The sequence below is a fragment of the Cavia porcellus genome, unplaced genomic scaffold (assembly GCF_034190915.1).
Source record: "Cavia porcellus strain 051 isolate PalLab524CR breed Dunkin Hartley unplaced genomic scaffold, mCavPor4.1 scaffold_19, whole genome shotgun sequence".
NCBI classification, from domain to species: domain Eukaryota; kingdom Metazoa; phylum Chordata; class Mammalia; order Rodentia; family Caviidae; genus Cavia; species Cavia porcellus.
Genome location: NW_026947502.1, coordinates 1,611,942 through 1,632,240, shown reverse-complemented (window position 1 = coordinate 1,632,240; position 20,299 = coordinate 1,611,942). Strand labels below are relative to the sequence as shown.

The 20,299-nt window shown below is 50.3% G+C and overlaps 1 protein-coding gene across 3 annotated transcripts in view; it reads left to right on the top strand.

The window, feature by feature from the left end:
- The first annotated feature begins 4,781 nt into the window (after positions 1-4,781).
- Rufy1 (RUN and FYVE domain containing 1) overlaps positions 4,782-20,299 on the top strand; it is a 33,507-nt gene continuing 17,989 nt past the window's right edge. Inside the window, exons 1-5 of one of the 3 annotated variants that reach the window (XM_063230476.1) lie at positions 4,782-5,398; positions 11,198-11,371; positions 12,748-12,865; positions 17,260-17,361; positions 19,087-19,210. In XM_063230476.1, coding sequence (XP_063086546.1) covers positions 5,131-5,398; positions 11,198-11,371; positions 12,748-12,865; positions 17,260-17,361; positions 19,087-19,210 — 786 coding nt within the window. In that variant the 5' untranslated portion in view covers positions 4,782-5,130. Of the gene's footprint in view, positions 5,497-11,197; positions 11,372-12,747; positions 12,866-17,259; positions 17,362-19,086; positions 19,211-20,299 lie in introns of all 3 variants that reach the window. The other 2 variants (XM_003461657.4, XM_004999772.4) reach the window with 2 other exon arrangements.

The window sequence follows — 20,299 nt, the reverse complement described above, 5'->3', positions numbered from 1 at the left end:
TCTACAAACTGAGCCCGACAAACTTTTCCTCTTTTAACTTTGGGTGCTGAGTATTTCGTTTCAGCAATGAGAAAAGTAATTAAAACAAGATTTAAAGCTGCCGAGTCATCCCCCCCCCCCCTCCTGCAGTTCCAGCACTCTGGGGGAGGAGGAAGAGGAGCGGGAAGGCTCCGGAGTGCCTTCCGCCTTCTCCGGGTGAGCGTTCTCGGGCAGCACAAACCCCGCCCGAGTACAGGGCCACACCCCCACACACACGTGTGGAGGGGTCCCCAGCCCTCGGCTCGGCTGGGCTGGTGGGTGGGGAAAGGGGAGCGCGCCCCCACCGAGCTCGGAGGAGTTTGCCCCAGTGCCAGGTCCCGCAGACAAGCTCCGCTGCGCTGCATCTGCTGAGCCGAGGCAGACAAGATCACCCGGGAAAACGGCGGAAGGGAGAAGCACTAGGCGGGGAAGAGACCGCACAAAGCCGCAGAGAGGGCCTGGAGCCGCAGGGGACTGCGTGTTTTAGGATGATCGGGAAGAGTCTGCCCGGAGATTGAGCTGAGCCTGATTAGGAATGGTGACAGGAGCCAGTCTGCTAAGAGGGGAAAGAGGAAAGCGTACCCAAAGCATAAACCTGTGGGTTAAGGAAAAGGAAGCTACCGCGTGAGCCTAAAGAAACCCACTTGCTATGGGATAGCAGGAAATGGGGTCAGGGAGCTGGCAGGGCCACAGCACAGAGGGCCCTGCTGGCCAGGACGGCCGCAAGGATGTAAGGACCGATACGGATGGGCTGAAACGTGGATACCGATAAATGAGCGGGGCAACAGAGGGGCTGTGGAGAGGGACGATGGGTGGAAACTCCATTTCACACCACTAGGTGGCAGCAGAATGTTTCCATGTCACAGTCGCGTCTGTCTTTCTGTTGGTGTAAATTTAAACTCACTGATACTCTTCACTTGGAAGTAGGCAAGCCTTCAGTCTGCAGAGTAGGGCTTTCTGATTCTGTGGCCACCACCCCACTAGCTGTGCAATTATGCCCTTAGTTAGGGGGCCGGGAAAAGTCAGAGCAAGCTGCCTCCCCCAGTGTCATCCTAGCTGAAGCAGCCTGCACCCACTTACAACACTGCGTTAACCCACAGCTACTGTCATGTGCTGGGTGTGCTGCAATGAGAAAAATGTACAAAACACAGCCTGAAGTGAGAAACTCTGGTCATGATAAAGGAATAAAAAGACCAGAGAGCAGGGCTGGAGGTGAGGCTCAGTGCGAGAATGCTGGCCTAGCATGTGAGGCTGTAACAACAATCAAATCGAGTCAAATTTAACTTAAAAACTTAGAAACATTGATTCAGGAAATGACTTGGAGGAGCCACTTACCCTAGAAAAGAGTCACCTTGAACTTTCCACCATAAAAATAGTGCGGAGTTAACAAGTTCCCACCTGCTCGAGCCATAAGTGGTCCACACACAACTGTCCTGTCAGGCAGCTTGTACCACCCGACAGGACTGTCCCGTGCCACCTGGTGGTTCAAAGCTGCCCAGCATGGGGACACAAATTATGGCCCTGTTGTGAACATGATGAGGAGCATCATTCTTTACTTCAAAATGCAATAAGCGTTCCATCCGGCCTGCACGGTGTGGGGAGGGGTGCTGCTGTCAGGTAGCCCCTCCCCTACTGCTCCTTCTGTAGAAAGCAGCCTGGCTGTCACATAGGGAGTCGTTACATCCAACAGGCACACAAAGTTCAGCCTCACTTGATACAGCACTTAGGAATACTTTCAACTGCAAGGAAGAGATTTACTATGGCTCAGGCAGGTTTATTCCCCATGAGCATCCTGCATGCTTGCTGCCTTATAACAACATAATGGTTATGTTGTTAAAAGTTCCTGGCATCACACCTACATTCAAGGCAAGAGTCAAGAGAGGACATGAATCATCAGCTCCATTTTCCTATCTCTGGACAAATGCAAAAGACATCCCAGAAGTCCCAACGTGAGCTCCAGTTCATTGGTCAGAATATTCCTGGCTACTAAGAAGGTCACAAATGTGGGTGTCTCACCTCAGGGAGAAACCTACTAACAAAAGCAAGTTTCCACCAGCAGAAAAAGGAAAGGGACTGTGTCGGGGACGGCTGAACCTAGAGTTCAACGAAGAGCGCCCAAGGGGAGCTGCGTGAACAAGCGGCTCCCATCCAGAGAACTGCAAGCCCTTGGGTTAACTCGAAGGCCGTCAGGCAGCGGCTGTCATGTGATACTAACTGCCGGATGTATAAATACGCACACTGCACTGGGTGAGCAGCTCCTTCCTGTCCCACTGACCCCAGCTTTCTGTGTCTCCTCTTCATTTCTTCACCCTCTCACCACCCTTCAGGTCCTCACACCAGGAAATTCCAGGGCCATGCAGACCGCAGCAGAACCAAATAGTGGGTATGTGACTATTTCAAATACACTAAAAATCCAAGGACACCATATTAAAAGAGATTGGGCTGGAGATGTGGCTCATAGGTCATGAATATGTACACGTGCAAGGCCCCGAGTTTAATCTTGGTAGAAAGATACAGACCGAGACAGAATCTTTCTTAACAAATTAGCCCAGATTTTAAGTATTGCACACCTGCAATCCCAGAAGGAGAATGAGGCAGGAGGACCTCAAGTTTCAGTTTCACCTGGGTGACTTAGTAAGATCCTGTGTCAAAATAAAAAAGCACTGCACAGGCAGCGTCATGGGAAGGCCTGGGGTTCAGTCACCAGCATAGCAAGAGAAAAAATCTTTCTGGGCTGAAAACATGGAAGCTCATGGAGTCTTATGGGGTTTTGTTTGTTTTTTGTTTCTTGTTTTGTACCAGGGATCAAATGCAGGGCTTTGTGCTTGCCAGGCAGGTGCTTAGGCCACTGTGCTAAATCCCCAGTGAACACAGCTCATTGGTACAGTGCTTGCTTAGCATGCACAAGCCCCTGGGTCAGGTCTCCGGCCCGGAAATATATTCATATATTTACGTTCTGTTATTCTCTGGCTTCTGCCAAGTGCCAAGAAAGAAAGTGTCATCATTCAGCCACTATATGGGCAGCTCTTCCTATTAGGGACACATTACAAAAATTCTCAGGTTAACTTCTTGACTAAATACAAGATTATTTTCGGGAATTGGGGATTTAGCTCAGTGGCATAAGCACCTCCCTTGCAAATACACGGTGGTGAGTTCGATTCCCGGTACCAATAAAACAAAATATTTTCATAAGCAACTGTCGGATTTTGTCCTGTCTCAGCAGGGCATTCACATCCCACTGAGCTGTAACCAAAACTAGAGCTGAAGCTCCAAACTCAAGACAGGGAGGGCGCTGATTATTTGAAGACATTTACTCAAGTCTCTGCATTCAGTAGGTCATTTAGAGAAGTCTGAGGAATGTGAAAATATCCACCAAGGAGTTAATGAGTAATAAAATGGACCTCTACTCAAAGTTCACTCCTCGCTGACCCACATTACATCACCCCACGATAAGCCAGTCCTCCCTGCATGGCCAGTCCATAATGCAAATCCTATGGGCAGTGAGCCGTGAATTTTGCACCCAATGCAAGAAGCCCCACGCAAACAGGCTGCACCAGAGCACCCCAGCGCCCCTCAACTTGCACAGGATGCCACTGATGCCTAAGGCAGGCAGTCATTGGCCAGCCAACAACTGCAGAAGAGACTGATGCTGGGCCTCAAAGGGAGCTTCTAAGTACAACTGTTTCAAAAATAAGTAAATGAATAAAAGATGTGAAATGAACATAATGCGAAGAGAGACTGGCAGCCCTCTCCCTGCACCCAGGATTAAACCACATGCCTCATTGCCCTCGCCCTCGCAAAGCCTGGCACATTAGGTCAGTTTTGCAAGAACCCTACTCCCCATCCCACAGCTCTCCATATCGGGTCAACCCCGTGATGTCCCTGCACTCCCTAACCCAGCTCAGGCGACACTCCCCTCCCTGCTCTACTGTTGCCGTGGCCCACCTCCTGCGATGGCCCTGAGTGACCGTGCCCCCACCCCTGCACTAGCCAGCACCACGGAATAATCTGTTCTTAACAGCAGCATCTCCCCCTGGACAGTGACTGCCTGGGACCACAGCTTGTCAGATCTTCCAGGGAACCAAGACAAGGCCGAAATCCGGATTTTTAGGTGAAATCATTTGATTTCTACATTTCTGCAACCACCTTTAGAGATTTTTAAACACTCAGAGTCAAGCAAAACACTTCTGCTGGTTTTATGGGGCCAGCGTGCCCAACTTTGCAGCCGGTGAAACGCCAGCTTCTGACTACCCGAAGCCTCTTCTTTTTCAACTGAGGAAAGACACCAAAACCAGCCGAACCAGCCGTGTGTGTTCGGTGTTCTGGCTCGCATCTGCTCTGGGGTTCTCCCCGCACACTCTTACTTAGGGGGTCCGGCTCCACTGCTACCCCATCTGACTAACGGCAGAATCCAGCGCTGCTCTTTGCAGTCCACCACCGGGGGATCCTTTCCTGCCATGCTGTTGTACAGTTACTTGATTATTTTTCTACTCCCCTAACTCGCCTACCCGATTTCCCAAATTGTCCTTCCGCGAGTGAGAAACTGACTCCCGGCCTGTCCGAGGTCCGAAGCCCGAGGTCCCAGCTCCCGGCCTCCCCGCGCGGGCCCTGCATAGCCCCGCGTCGGGAGCGTTGCCCTGGGCTCGCGGAACCCCGCGCCCCGCTGCCCGCTGCCCGCTGCCCGCTCCCAGGCCCCGCCTTCGCCGCTCGTGACCCAGGCCCAGCAGGCTGCGCCGCGCCCTGCGTCGATTTCCTGCTAACTGCGCGGTGCGCTCCTACTGCTCAGGTCGGTTCCGAACCAGTGTGCAAAACACCACGAAGTAAACAATATTAGATGGGACACAGGAACAACTAGACACGCGAAGGTACAGGGCCGTAAGCGCTCCGGCCGCGAGCAGAGATCCTGGGAGACAGTTAAAGGCAAGCACCAACAGCCCCCACCCGCGCCTGGGGGAACCCGGGCGCCCACCGCTCTGCGCGCTCCGCAGCGCCGGGAGGAGAGAGGCGGGCGGGCAGTGGAGGGAGACCGCCGGCGAAGAGGCAGGCGTGAAGCCGCCCGCCCGCGCCGCCCCTGCGCCCGCCCGCACCGCCCCGGCACGTGACGCGGCCAACATGGCCGACGGGGAGGACGGCGGCCCGGCGGGGCCGGCGCCGGGCGAGGACTTTGAGATCGTCGAGCGCAGCCAGCTGCCGAGCCCGGGCGAGCTGCGGAGCGCGGCGAGGCCCCGCGCGGCGCCCGAGTGGTCGGCACCCATCCTGACGCTGGCGCGCAGGGCCACCGGGAGCCTGACGGCGAGCTGCGGGAGCGCGCTGCGCGCGGCCGCGGGGCTGAGCGGCGGGGACGGCGGCGGCGGAGGAGCAGACGGCGCGGCGCGCGCAGGTAGGCGCGAGGCGGCGGGCCGGGCCGGGGGCCGCGGCGGGGCGCCCGCCTGCCTCAGCCTGGGAGGCCCGGGTCAGGCTCAGCGTGACTGAGGTCAGGTGAGTCCGCCTGCGCGTCCGGGGCGGCGGGGGACGCGCTGCGGGCCTGGCTTCCCGGCGCTTCGCGCCCTTCCGGGCCGAGGACTGCACGCGCCGCCCCGGTCCCTCCGCGGCTTCCTACTAACGTACGCGTACCGAGTCTGCAGACGGCGGGTCTAGTTAGTTGCAGAATTTGATAATTACTGGTCAAATATAAATATTAATAAATACTATTCGTACTAGGCTTGTTTTGCGTCAGGGTCTCGCTGTGTAGCGCAGGCAGACCTGGAACTCACAGCGATCCCCCTGCCTCAGCCTCCCGAGTGCAGCACTACACTCTTAGAAATGAAGTTATTACAATAATCAAGTTTATGTCATTAAAAGAAAGTTATTCATACTCATGAATTCCTTCAAAGGAGGCTGAGTTGTACAGTGCGTGAAACATAATACATTTGACTTCTGGCTGTACCGCGGTACCCGTGTTTTCAAATAAATTTGGTAACGATCTCTACATTGCTATTGTGATTCCTACCGGTCCTAAAAAGCGATTGGTTTTCTAGTAAATTGTGCCTGTAGCTTCTCTTCACGGGTTAATGTTCATCAATAATAATTTTTCCAAACTGTAACATGAAAATCTTGTAAGTACCCCATTGATCATGTCGACAATGTGCGTTTCAGCTGCTGTACTACAAATTAGCTGTGTTATGATTTTTGTGCTATTTTAATGTTTCTGTTAAGGACCAGCAATGTAGTGACTTCTGGTCTGCTGAATCAACGCCTTTCTTTATGTTGCTGTAATCGAAGACAAAATCAGGTTTTATGTTTCCCGGAGTTCCTTCCATCAAAGTACATGCATGATGTGTCAGTCCATTTCACAAATTTTACACTGATTTCACCACATGTGTGCTACGTTTTTGCTGGACTGTGAAAATACTTGGTTTGGCTGTCCTGTGCTGCAAAAAGTTTCTTTTTGTAGAAGTTCTTGTATTAGGAGTATATTTCAAATAATAACTATCTGCATATGATGTACAGTGTTCAAATAATAATCTGCTCATGAATTTCAAAACGACGTGGTAAGAATGCCAGTGCATCAAACCCTTGACACTTTCACTGGCACAGAAGTGTAAATCACTTTTTCCCTTGAGATAAGGTCTCCATATGTAGTTCAGGCTGGCCCCAAACCTGAGGCAATCCTGCGTCAGCCTCCCCAGTGCTGTAATTACCAGCCTGTGCCACAATGCCCTATTTAAATCTCCTTTTTAGGCTGGAGTGCATTAGGAAGAACAATCTCTTGTGTGACTCCTCTTCAAGATAAAGACACTGTGACAGTTCCACTCTTCTAAAAATTTAAAATGTTTCCTAGCAGGATGTGATGTACACCTGTAATCACAGCACTTGGGAGGCAGAAGCAGGAGCAGTGCCACAAGTTACATAGTGAATTCGAGCCCAGCCTAAACCATATAGTGAGAGCTTATCTTGGAAAACAAAACATAACAACAACAAAAAGTTCCCTGATGTTCAGCCTTACCTCTCCCTAAAGCCTGTCTCCACCCACACTCCCAACACACACAGACATGTACATAATATACACATGCCACACACATACATGACAGCCATGCACACGTAAAGATGCTCACATCCCACACGTCACACACACAGTGCTCTCTACTTCTTAGTTGGGTGTGGACTGTGGGGCATGGGACTCTTCCCTCATGGTGCAGCTGTGCCACTCTACAAAAAGTAGTTTTCTAGCCAGGCGTAGAGGTGCATATCTGTCACCCCAGCCTCCCACTCAAGCTGAGGCAGGAGGATTGCTTCAAATTCAAAGCCAGCCTGGGCTCCACAGTGCAAGGCCAGCCTGAAACTACGTGGTGAGACCTTGTCTCAAAACGACATAATTAGTACACAGCTACACATTGGCTCAGGGCTGTGCGGAGCCCGGATCCACAGTGTTACCGTCTTCCGCGTCTACGTCCTATTTTCCTAAATAGTGCCTTCTGGAATACCCCTTGAAGCACCAACATAAGGCTCATGTTTTACAGTTAACATTTTTCTTAAATAGAAGGAGGACATGTTGCCAGGCATGGTGACACGGATCTGTAATTCCAGCACTCTAGGAAGCTGAGACAGAAAGATTCCACATTCAAGTAGAAAGACCCTGCCTTCAAATAAAAAGGGGTGGGAAAGTAGCTCAGTGTGAAAGCCCTGAAGTTAACCCTTGGTACTGGAGAGGGAGGGGAAATACATGCTAAAGTGGGGATGAACATGGTATAGTAACCTCAAACCGTTCATCACCATTGCACAACGCTGTCAGATACAGGCATTCCCCCATCTAATGCTCTGTTTAACGACCTGCACACTGCGGCTCTGGAGTGCTGTTCCAGCACTGCCCACTCGGACTTCTGCAGTTCTAGACGCTTTGGGTAGTGCCCTTCACACAGTGCCGTCCTCGGTGCTGAGGGACAGCGCCCCGCCGCAGTCCTAGGTTCTAGTGTGTACTGCAGTACTGCACTTAAGAATTCTGCAGATCAGGGCCTGGCCCTCTGAAGGAGTTTCCTCTGACCGTTTCTTCCTTTTGAGTGTTGTCTCCACACCACACAGTTCCTCCATCGACAACAAGTTCAGTAAAGGGCCTCGTGGCAGGATGAGACTCCGCTCTAAAGAGTGGGGTCAGTTTTGCAGTGCGTAACCAGGTGGTGAATGCCTCGCGCTGAGGACACAGCCAGTGTCCGGCACCCGCAGGGCCAGCATCACCAGTGATGGGAGCTCTCCACTTCCCTGAAACGTTGTAGCTCAGCCCGCAAGGCTGACTGTAATGTTCCCTGATAGATGAAGTGGGCTGACCCTCACCAGAATGAGGCACACACTGGAAAGTCACCATGTCTCATGCCACCATGTGTTCAGAGCAGCATGCCTGCATCTTCTCATCCCCCAGTGACCCTGGGCAGGGCAGGCCAGCTTCCAGGTCAGCAGTGGGTGTGTGTTCAGATGTGCCTGGCTTGACATGTGTTCTGTGACTTGTGTGACTGAAGACAGAGAAACTTGTGGGGACACCTGAGTCAGGCCCTTGTGTGCCCCCTCCTCCCCAGTGCAGTCAGAGTGTCCTGTGACCCAGGCTGACTGGGGCACCGAGGGCCCCAGGAGCAGGCTGACTTCTGTCATGGCAGGTTTCTTGGCCGCCCACGTGGTAAGTACCCATATTGTCATCTTGGATAAAGCCCAAAAGCTGACCCCAAACAGTGCCTCCCAAGCCCATGCTCCTCGTCACAGCATCACTCCTCCGCCTGTGTCTTCAGAGGGCCTCGGATATCACATGTCCTGTGGATTCTACCTGGATGTGTGCGATGAGTCATTTTACAGAAAGTGTTCACTAGCTGCCAGTCACTGAGGGAACAATGTGAATGTGGCTTCTAAGGGCGGAATTCAGATTCCCGGGCTGGCTGAGGTGTGGGGAAGGACCCACCGGGCAGGGCCCTTGGTGGTAGCCACGTGGACCTCTGAGAGAGGTGTAGCAGCCACCAGTTGGGCCAGGCCGCTCCCCTCGCTGAGTAGTAAGGGCAGGAAGTTCTCAGAGGGAGCAGCTCAGGAGCAGGGCCTGAGTGGGAGCTGCACACCTGCCAGATAACGTTTTGATAGCAGCACCTCTAAAAGGCATTGCCGTGGGAGCTTCAGGTGCTGTTCTAAAGTGCTACCCGTTTCCGGGCAGGGGGTGCATCTCCGCAGCAGAGCACCTGCCTAACATGCATGTGCATGTGATGCTGGGCATTATCCCCGGCACCACCAAAACACTAAGTGGCACATTGGGGATCGGGCTCCACAGGGCTTGTGTGGTGCATGGTTGTCTTATCCCGGTTTTTTGGAATTTAAGGAAGAAGATACAAATGATTTTTTAAAAATCCAACTACAAAAAGGGCAAGTAGTAAGTTCCCCTGTCCACAAACTGTCCCCAGTCCTGCTGTGCCTTTCTGGATGTCTCTTCATGGAGCTGGCTGCGTTTCTGCCTCGGCAGTTTCCCACACCAGGCTTGCCCTTCCTGAAGACTGTTCTTCCTAGCGCCTCAGGCCTGCACTAGGATTTCATGTCCTCATAAGTTAAAATTTAATTTTCTTTAAAAAAATTTGTCTTCATGCAGAGGAAGTAAGGATAATCTATGCAGAGATTTACAAGAAGACTTAATTTTAAAAACTCCCATATATATGTATATATGCCCAACATCTTGCTTTTAGAGTGAGCGCTTCTAAAGGATGAGTAACAAAGTACGCATGTTCATAATGTGCTCCAGCATTAAGAAAGTATTCTGTCATTTAAAATTACGTAGCTAGGGCTGGGGATTTAGCTCAGCAGCATTAGGCGCCTGCCTAGCAAGTGCAAGGTTGTGAGTTCGATACCCAGTACCAAAAAAAATATGTAAATAAAAAACAAAATAAAATTATGTAGCTAGACATGTCTGTAGTTCAACTTGTCCAAAAGCTGAGGCAGGAGTTCAAGGAAAACTTACTTCACTGTGTCTTTCTCAGTTTGGGAAAAATTGTGTCACCCCTCTATAATTCAAATTCCATATAGAGAATCCCCAGGGCCCCACTCTCACTTAGGGACCTTGGTGTGCTTAGGGTTGTTTTTGTTTTGCTTTGTTTTTGTGGTACTGGAAATTGAACCTAGGGCTTTCATCCTAAAACCTCCCAAGCCCTGTTTTTTAAAAATGTATTTATTTTTCCCCAAAAACAAAGCTTTCCCTCCATAAAGTGAGAACACAGCGTCCTCAGAGCCTTTGCTCTTCAGTAAGGCAGGCAGGCACCCTGCTCCCTGGGTCCCTGCCGCCGACCCCTGAGAGGGGCCCCATCCTGGCTGGAGACCGGAAGCCCGCACGGCGGGCTCGCGGTGTCGCTGGGACCCTCAGTGCTGTCTCGCTGTCCATCTGCTGCTGTCTCCTTGCTGCCAGCGAGGTTTCCGTCCACTCTTTGGAGTCTGTTACCTGAGAACCGCAAGAGAGAAACGTGGCTGAGGCTGCTCAGGTCTTACTGGTTTTTTTTTTTTTTTTTTTTTTTGGTCTTTTTATCGGTACCGGGGATCGAACTCACGACCACCTGCTTGCAAGGCAGGCGCTTATGCCGCTGAGCTAAATCCCCAGCCCCAGTCCTACTAATTTTAATTCCAAAAGAAAAGTTTGTCAGTTTCAGGACTGTCCACTACGTGGACTCGATCGTCAACTGTCAGAGCCTGAGCGTGCCACTGACCCGAGGGAACTCCGGGCTGGAGTCCGGCAGGCGTCCCCCTTCCCTCCAGCCACCCACGCACCCAGCACCAGCACCTCCACCACGCTCGGTGGGCGTGGCCTCACTTATTCACCCAATAGCGGTGCGGGGAGCAAGGCCCCTCTCCCGGCCCTTCCCCATTTAGGACTGAGCTTAGAACTTCTATTGGCTGAAGAGGGAACAGTCAGCGGGAGACGGAGACGCCAATGGCAACGAATCTTGCTAGAGCCCTCATAGTGACACTGCATGTAGCTGCCTGTGAGAAGTATTTGGAATGGCAGGCAGAGCTTCCTATGCAGCCGGGATAGGGCTATGGCCTGCAGGGAGAGATGACAGCTGACTGCAAACCTCAGCTGTCAAGCGCGTCTGCACCTTAGGGACCAGCTCTCCTCCTTGGCCCTGCGCCCCAACCCTGTGCCGCAGACCTCCCTCACTCTACTGACCACTGTGTCCTTCCGCTTGCCCTACAGCTTCCAGAAGCCAGATGATGGAGGAGCGCACCAATCTGATGCATATGATGAAACTCAGCATCAAAGTCCTGCTCCAGTCGGCCCTGAGCCTGGGCCGCAGCCTGGATGCGGACCACGCCCCCTTGCAGCAGTTCTTCGTGGTGATGGAGCACTGCCTCAAACACGGGCTGAAAGGTGGGCCTGGGCTTCTGGGTGTGGGGCGACTGCGGTGTGCAGAGCGACCCCCAGCCCGCGAGAAGCATACTCTAGAGCCTACAGTCCTGCCAAAGAAAAGTGCAAAGGCATAAACAGCTTTTAATTTTCTACTGCCACACTTAAAAAGTTTTTAAAAAGTGGAATTAGTAGTAATGCATTTTACTGAACACAGTGTGTTCAAAATATCATTCTGACACATTATCATTAGGCTTTATTAGCAACGTTTTACTTTCTTTTTTGATACCAAGACTTAAAAGTCCACTGTGTTGGGGCCGAGGATTTAGCTCAGTGGCACAAGGACCTGCCTGGCAAGTACAAGGTCGTGAGTTCAATCCCTGGTGCCAAAAACAATTAGAAGTCCATTGTATTTTACACTTCAGCAAATGTCACTTCAGTTCCTCATTAGCACCGGCCAAGGGCAAGTGCCCTCTGAACAGCGTATGTGGCTGGTCACTGCCATAGACAGTGCAGTTCTAGGAGACAAGGCAGCCAGTAGCCACAGAAACAAAATAACTACAGAATGCCACAAGGTCAAGGAAGCAAAGCGGGGTAAATGATAAGAGAATCAAGGAAGGAAACAGCTGAATGGCTAGGGGCGGGTCTTTCCAGGGAGGTGAAGTGTGAGCTGAACCCCTAGGCCGAGGAGCCAGCACTCCAAGGGGGGTAAAAACTCCTGCAAAGGTCCTGAGTGGGACCTGCCTCAGCTTGAGGAGTACTTCTGGAAACTGAGGCACATGAAGAGGGAGGGTGTAAGAGTGAGGAGATGATCGTGCATGGGTACTTAAAGCTCGTGAGGGGTTTATTCTTCGTGTATTTGGAGGATTCAAGGGAGAGTTTTGGTCCAAGTCTTGCACCAGAAGAAAATAAAGCCTTAGGGTTAGGATTAGGATTATTAGTATTTTAGGGTTTGGAGGATTTCCGAGTTAGGGTAATTCAACCTGCATTTGTAAAAGAACTTCAGCTGTGTCCAGAACAAGTTGTAACAGTGGGAGGTGACACCGTTGGGCGCTCGAAGACCGCTTAGGTTACTGCAGCACTTCGGTGAGAGATGGCAGTGATGATTTGAAGAAATGAAGCGTTGTGTTCCCATCAGGAGGAGAAGGGGGACATGTGTTTCCCAGCTGAGATGGAAGGCACCGGTTTTATTTCAGGGCAGTAGAGCAGGGCTTAGCAAGTGTATCGGAAGCCCTGTTCTTGGAGGAAGAAGGGGCTGACTTGCACCCTGGCGTTCCCAGGCCCTGGGACTCATCAGGAGGATCAGCCGTGGAGCTCTGGCATATGGGAGGCAGACTGGGGGCCCCTGAAGGAACTTTGCAACCTGTTCTTATGAATAACACTTTTGTTTTCCCTTTTAGTTAAGAAGAGTTTTATTGGCCAAAATAAGTCTTTCTTTGGTCCTTTGGAGCTGGTGGAGAAACTTTGTCCAGAAGCCTCAGATATAGCTACTAGTGTCAGAAATCTGCCAGAATTAAAGTGAGTGAGAAGTAGTCATACCAATGTGATGTTTAAAAAACCACCCTCGTATTTACCCATTTCTCAACTCCTTGCTAATAAAACTTTTTCTAACCTTTAAAAATTGTAGCACAAATCACACTCTACTCACACTGTGATCACAGTCCTGCTACTCCTGTCTGCACCTCTCTGAGATCCACACCTCTTTGAGCCTCAGTTTCCTTTTCTTTCACATGAGCACAGTGATTCCTGCTTGCTGTACAGATCAGATAGGTTGAAGAGGTATTACTAACGAGCAGTCCGAGGAAAAGGACTGGATTAACACTCTGAGAGTCTGGATGCAGCCTGACAGTGTGAGTAATGCAGTTTAGGCCGGGTCTCCAATTCCAGGTCAGCAGGCATATGTGACTCGGCTGCGGCCAGTTATTATGAGTATTTACTGTGTCCTTGGCATCACTACCCATGTGCTCAGAATCAAAGCCTGGCGAGCACACAGATGAGGATCTTCATGGAGTCAGGCATCTCCGAGGGGCTCTGGCGTTCCATAAGCTGACGGAAGAGTCCTCCGAAGAGGCTCTTATGGGGGACCTAGCGTTCAGTGTTTGCTTGACACTTCGTGGAGCCAGCATGTTGATTTTAGAAAATAACAGCTACCACCCTAAGGACCCACTGTCTGCCAGGCATGGTCCTGAGGGCATTTCTCTAACTCATCAGTCCTCTGCACAGATACTCGGGTAGCCCCTAGTGCCCCACTGGCCAGTGTGGAAACTGAGACTGAGGTGAGGTAACTTGCCCGAGTCCTCTTGGCGACGGAGTGTGGAGTCAGGAGCAGGTCAGTGACCTCTTCAGCTCTCACTGATGCTCACTGTCATCAAGCTGTGTGCATTCTTTCAAGACTGGACTTGGGCCTTTGCTCCCTGTCACTAGCGCAGCTTCTGGCCTCCACTAAATACATTTAAAGCTTTTTGCACTTCCAGCGTCTCAGATATTTATTTGATGCCCTCTTCTTTTTGGTGCTAGGGATTAAATTCAGGCCCCTACCCTGAGCTACAGTCCCTGCCCCAAGGCATTTTTTGAGGTCTTAAGAGACTGAGCACCAGCCATCGAATCCACCATATCACCACATTTCCTTATGAAACCTCTGGTTGCTAAACAGGTAACAAGCCTAGGTGTTGGCCATCCTCACCCTGTCTGCCAAAACTCTGAGCCCCCGGCTGTCTGTCTGGATGCTTTCAGGAGGAACCTGGGGGAGCTGAGGAGAGGGCCCTCTTTTGCTTCATGAAGAGCTGTAGTGGCTCCTGCCTGTGACACCAGAATGCTGGGAGCCTGAGGCAGGAAGATCTCTGATTCTTGCCAAGCCTGGGCAGTTTGGTGACTTAGAAGCTGTCTCAAACTACAAAAAAGGCTGGGATGTACCTCAGTGCTTAGGCACTGAGTTCAAGCCACAACAGCACCCCCCAAAAAAGCCACAGTGTTTTTACAGTTTTATTAAGTATTATAAAATTTCTAAAATATCTATGGCAATTTGGAAACATTTGACTGAGGGGAAGTTTTTGTGGGGTTAGGTACTAGAGGACTGTTTAAAGTAGTTGGAAACAGGATAAATTTTACATTCCTTGAAAGGCTTTTTCTAGTGTTTAATACTCAATTCTAATTGAGATTTTAAAAATACATTTCCTGGCATGACCTGTTGGCCAAATGTTTCCATGTCACACTTTTTGCTTTACAGAAAGATCCCAGCTGCAAACACTGGTTCTTAGAGCAGGCAAGACTTCTGTTTCTTTTTAAAATTAAAAACAATTCTTTTTTCTTTTTTCTTTTTTCTTTTTTTTTTTTTTTTTTTTTTTTTGTCTTTTTTGAGACAGTGCCTCCCTATGCAGTTCAGGCTGGCCTTGAGCTCACTTTGTAGCCCAGGCGAGCCCAACTCGCAATGATCCTCCCGTCTCAGCCTCCTGAGTGCTGGGATTACAGGTGTGAGCCACCACACCCAGCAACAATTCTTTTTCTAATAGCTTGATTTTTAATTAGGAAATAAAAACAAGCCAGAAACAAATTTACCCTACAACATACAAATTTACCCATTACCATACAACAGAGGAATAAGACTACTTGTGGTTGAGGGGAATAGCTCACCCACATGGCCTGGGCGTGGCGGCCATAAAAGGCTGAGGCAGAGAAGAAGTGTATCAGTGTCTCAGTCAGTGGCCTCCTCCATCCTTTCAGCATATTATCGGCCAGACAGACAGATGAGATCCTGTCTTTCTTTATCTCCTCCCCTCCCTGCAGTGTCCTGTTGTGCTCTTTCAGGTGGAGACAGTTTAGGACCACCCACTGGAATTACAGATGCCTTGTCCCTCAGCCCACGCTCCCACTGCCAGGCCGTTCTCTGCCAATGTCGCACAGGACATAGCACCACACACAGTGGCACCCGCAGTCCCTGCTGCTTGGGGGCTGGCACCTGAGGTTCACATGAGCCAAGCAGCACAGGACCATTGGGCAGTATAGGAAGATCCGCTGTCAGAAAAGAAATTCACACGACCTCCCACAGCATCACTGGGACAAGCAGCAGATTAGGACCAGCAGTTGGTCAATCAGTGAAACCCTGGAGCTGTAAGGAGGAAGCTCTGTGTTTGGAAAGACATTCTGGATAACAGAGATTCGGTGAAATATGCAAATTGCCGAAGGCACAGTTTTGGCTTTGGTTTTTAAAAGGGGGCAGAAGAGTAAGAGCTCCTGGCTGTTTGTACACAGAGGTGAACCTGAGCTGGAAACAGGGTGTTAATGGATGTGGGACAAGAAAGCAGAGCACAAGAACCAGAAAGAGCTGGAGCTGAGTGGTGTTCAGTGCAGTGCTTCCGGTTTTACCAGGTGTAGGGATCATTGCCTATTTCAAAAACAACAAGAAACTCAGTATTTGTGAAGTGTACGTACTGTTTCATGGCTTTCCCCATTAATGTTAGGTTTTAAACTCATGTCAGGTAGTCGTCCGCTTCTTTTTCATTAGTACCTGTGCTGTGTCTGACATGGTCATCGCACAGGTGTACAGGGACGTACAGGGTGGCCTTGCAGTGCCTGTGTGCAGCATGTGATGATCAGCTGGGGGGACACCTGTCTCCTCAGACGGTCAGGATCTTTTTGTGCATAGCACATTTTTTCTTTTCCATACTGGGAATCTAACCCAACGATGCTTTACTCCTGAGCTATATCCACAGCTGTTTTTATGTTTACTTTGAGACAGAGGCTTCCTATGTTGCCAGATTTGCCTTAAACTTGTGATCCTCCTGCCTCAGCCTCTGGAATCACAGTCCTGCACCACACCATCATTTGTAAGGGGCCCCACAGTATTCTGTTGTGCACTTAATTCTTCAGATCCTCATGGAACTCTTATTGCATTCTCTCTGTGGTGCAGTCACCATCCCCAAACATGATTTTCCTGTCTACCCTAAGCTATCACCTTAGTGCACAGTGCTAGGTGTTGAATTCTGAAATCTGTTGTCCTCAGATTCTCAGCTAGAAAAGTCGTACTACTCCACACGCTTAAAAGCAGCATGTCTCAGCCTTGATTTTTCCTGCCATGCCAACATTGCTTATCTTTTTTTCCTACCTTTTTCCCCTCCTTTTTACTGTGATGTAACATCATTAAGCTTGAAATTAGGTTAACCCTCTGAGCCTGGCTTCTGAAATCCAGTGGGCATGTGAGCCATGTCTAGCAAGGTCGTTGGCCCTGCGAGCACCCTTTCATGCAGATCTCGAACTGTAGCGCTGCTACTGCTTAGGTGTTCCTCTGCTTGGAACCAAATCTCTTTTTCCCTAAAACAGCTCTAGTTCTGTGGTTAGAAGCTGTCTCTTCTACTGAGCAGCACGGACCTTTCCAAAGCTGCCGCCTTGGAGGCCGGCTGCCCAGCGGCAGGAAGGTCAGTGTGCTGAAACTGAAAGAGGCTTCAGTGTCATTTTACCACAGCTGAAAATACAGCCCAAGCCAACAGTGTGCCTTTTCAGCCAGCGCCGGAGAGGTCTGTGAGGCCTGACACTGCCCAGCTTGTGTGTGTCAGTCTTTTGAAGCAGTGTCCATCGTAGCAGCCTGGCTGCGTACTGCCTGGCTCCCTCGAAATTCTGTGTTTGCAGAGTTTCGTCTACTTCTGTTGTTCTACAAATCGGAATTTTTTGGCTTAAGATTTTTTCCTTTTGTTGGAAAAAGAAGAAAGACAAAGAGCACATGCTTTTGGTGCAAAATTCAGACCATCCCAAAAGGCATACGGCCAGCGCTTTCTCTGCTGTCCCCTGGTGCACGTCACCCTGGCCTCAGAGCAGCTTTCTCGGTGCTCTGCGTCCGTGAGCACGCGGCTCACCCTGCACATCCCTGGCTGTCTGTCGTCATTGGCACACCACACAGCTTGTTCTCTGTTTGATTCCAGGACGGCGGTGGGGAGAGGCCGAGCGTGGCTCTATCTTGCCCTCATGCAAAAAAAGCTGGCAGATTATCTGAAGGTGCTGATAGACAATAAGCATCTCTTAAGGTATTGTGCCACCTGTCTCTGCTTTTCTTTTTGGTACTGGGGATGGAACTCCAGCCGTACACTTACAAGGCAGGCACTTATGTTGCTGAGCGAAATCCCCAGCCCGTGTCGGTTGTTTTGAGTTATTATATAAGAGTATATAATGTTCACAGCTTTTATTGAAATTATCATTAATTTTAAGTATTCTGTGGCCTAGTTTTAAAATGTCAATGCTAGTTTCTTTTCTGAGCACTGGTATCTAAATGCCATTATGAATGAAGATTCATGTAACTTGTCATTTTGGAAAAATTTTGAAGATAATTCTTCAAAAATATTAATACCTAGCCGAGTGTGGTGGCTCACGCCTGTAATCCCAACAGTTGAGAGCTGAAGCAGGAGGATTGTTGCGAGTTTGAGACCAGCCTGGGCTACAAAGTGAACTGCATAGCGAGACTCTGTCTCAAAAAGACAAAAAAAAAAATATATAACCTAAGAGTTGGTAACTGACAGCCTATTCTATTACGCTTCAGTGAAATTTTATTTTTTTGATTAGGTGATGTCAGAAAAAATTGTTTCAGAACAAGGTGTAGTGGACAGTTGTCCTTTCTTGGTTCTTGCTGTGTAATCCAGGCTGGCCTCCAGCTCACAGTCTTCCTGCCTCAGCCTCCTGGGAGCTAGGATTATAGGTATATGCCACAGTGCCCAGCTTCTACAGCGGACAGTTTTAAAATACAAAATCCTGCTTTTTGTAAGAGGATATATCTGTATTAGCCAGTTCAGCATTCCATATCCAGTTTGTAAAATTTTATTCCTCTTATCAGGAAAAATTTAAAGTGGCCATCACAAAAATGCATGACTGGTTTTTTTTGTTTGTTTGTTTTTTAGGGGATTTACGTTTTAGGTTTTCTTTTTCTGTTGTTCTTAGGGGTAGGGCTTAAATGCTGACATTGAACCAGGGACTTTGCTCTGAGCTGCATCCCCATCTGCCCCCTCCTTTTTCTTTTTTTTAAGTCACTAAGTTGTCCAGGCTGGGTTCAAACTTGCAATCCCCCTGCCTCGGCCTCCCAGTATGCTGAAATACAGGGATGCATTACCTCTCCCTGCTGATAAATACCGCTCTCAAGTACTTTGTACTCAGAGCCCTGTTATAATGAATAATTCCGAGTTGCAGATTCTGCACTAAGCAGTGAACTGCTGAGTCTCATGCACACACGCACATATAAGTGTACATATAGTTGCCTGGGAGCCCCTGGGCTGCACAGAGGGCCAATCAGTGGTGACCAGAAGTAGCAGGGTGGGGCTCTCGGTGTATGCAGAAGTGACAGGGAGATCTGAGGGGGTCCCTGGCTGTCAGGGCTGTTTCTGAGCATGCAGCCCCAGGGGCTGGGCATGTCAGTGTGAAGAGCTGGTGGGGATGGCAGGACCACAGGAGATGGGAGGGGCTGGCTCCAGGATCCAAACAGAGGGCTCAGCCACCCCAGGGCTGTCCTCACCTGGGAGTACCTGAGATGATCAGCCTAGGCCTGGAAGGCTAAGAAGGCCGCAGCCAAGCCTCGGGCTGCCCTGCAAGAAGAGACAATGGCCAAGGGCGTGGGTACCCGCAGGCACGGTGAGCAGCAGCTGAGCCCTCAAGTCCCAGACCGGCAAGACCCTGGCTCCCAGAAAATCAAGCTGGAGCCCAAGGCATGGGGTGGCGGGCAGGGAGGCAGGCTGGAGCACTGGCTTCCCTGCTGCCCTCTCTTCCAGCGAGTTCTACGAGCCCGAGGCGCTGCTGATGGAGGAAGAAGGGGCGGTGCTGGTTGGGCTGCTGGTGGGACTCAATGTTCTGGATGCCAACCTCTGTCTCAAAGGAGAAGACTTGGACTCCCAGGTGAGCGGGGATGGCAGCTGCAGGCGGGCACGGCAGGCGGGGAGCTAAGGAGCCGACCTGAGGACTGCCCTCACCCCGGAGGGAGCTGGCCCTCCGAACACGGCTGTGGGGTGGCCGTCTGTGGTGAGGAGAGATCAGCCCAGCAGCCACACTGAGGAGCCTCGGATGGCGGAGGAACGGGCAGAGCCCCCCGGGGAGGGATGGCGCTGGGCATCTTCCTTCCTGAGGAGCCAGCAACAGGGGAGGCTCTCGGCTCCCCGGGCCAGGACCAGGCACATGTGAGAGCACCCACGCCGGCCCTGTCCAGGTCATCAGTAGCTATGGGTTTGGACCCAAATTGCCTAATGCTTCCCGCCCTGCCTGTGTCAGCACTGGGAGCCATAGCTATTTCTATGTTTGGTGTTAGGGCTCAAACCTGGTGCTTCATGCGAGCAAGGCAGGCACTGTACCTCTGAGCTGCAGCCACAACCCCACCCTTTTTTATGTTTTTAATATTTTAAAATTTTTTTAGTTTTAGTTTTGAGTGTCACTAAGCTGCCTAGTTTGGCCTAGGACTTGTGATTTCTCCTGTCTCAGCCTCCCAAGTAGCCAGGATTACAGGATGGCCCTGTACCTGGTTTAACTTTTTAAATCAAATGTATATTTTTTTAAATTATTTATAATTTAAATAATCTTATCATTTGTTTTGACAGAATATGAAGTAGGAATCTAGGTTTACAAATAATAAACCAGTTTTCTCAAACTCATCTATTAAGGTTGGGGATTTAGCTCAGTGGCTTAAGTACTTGCCTGGTAAGCGTGAGGTTGTGAGTTCAATCCCTGATACAAAAAAAAGTCATCTTTTAAATATATTGTTTTTCTACCAGTTTGGAGTCCCTTTGTGCATGAATTGTCCACAGCCTGCTAGGGCTCCCCTGGACTCTGCATGGTTGCTGGACCTCTTTGTTCTGTACCTCTTCTTGAATCACTGTTGAACCCCCAGCGTGGCAGTTGACCTTCTGCAGGGTCACTGTCCCTCTTCTCCAGGTGTTTGTGGGCTGTCTATTCTGCCTAGGGTATTTGGACATCATATGTCAAACTCCAAGGTAG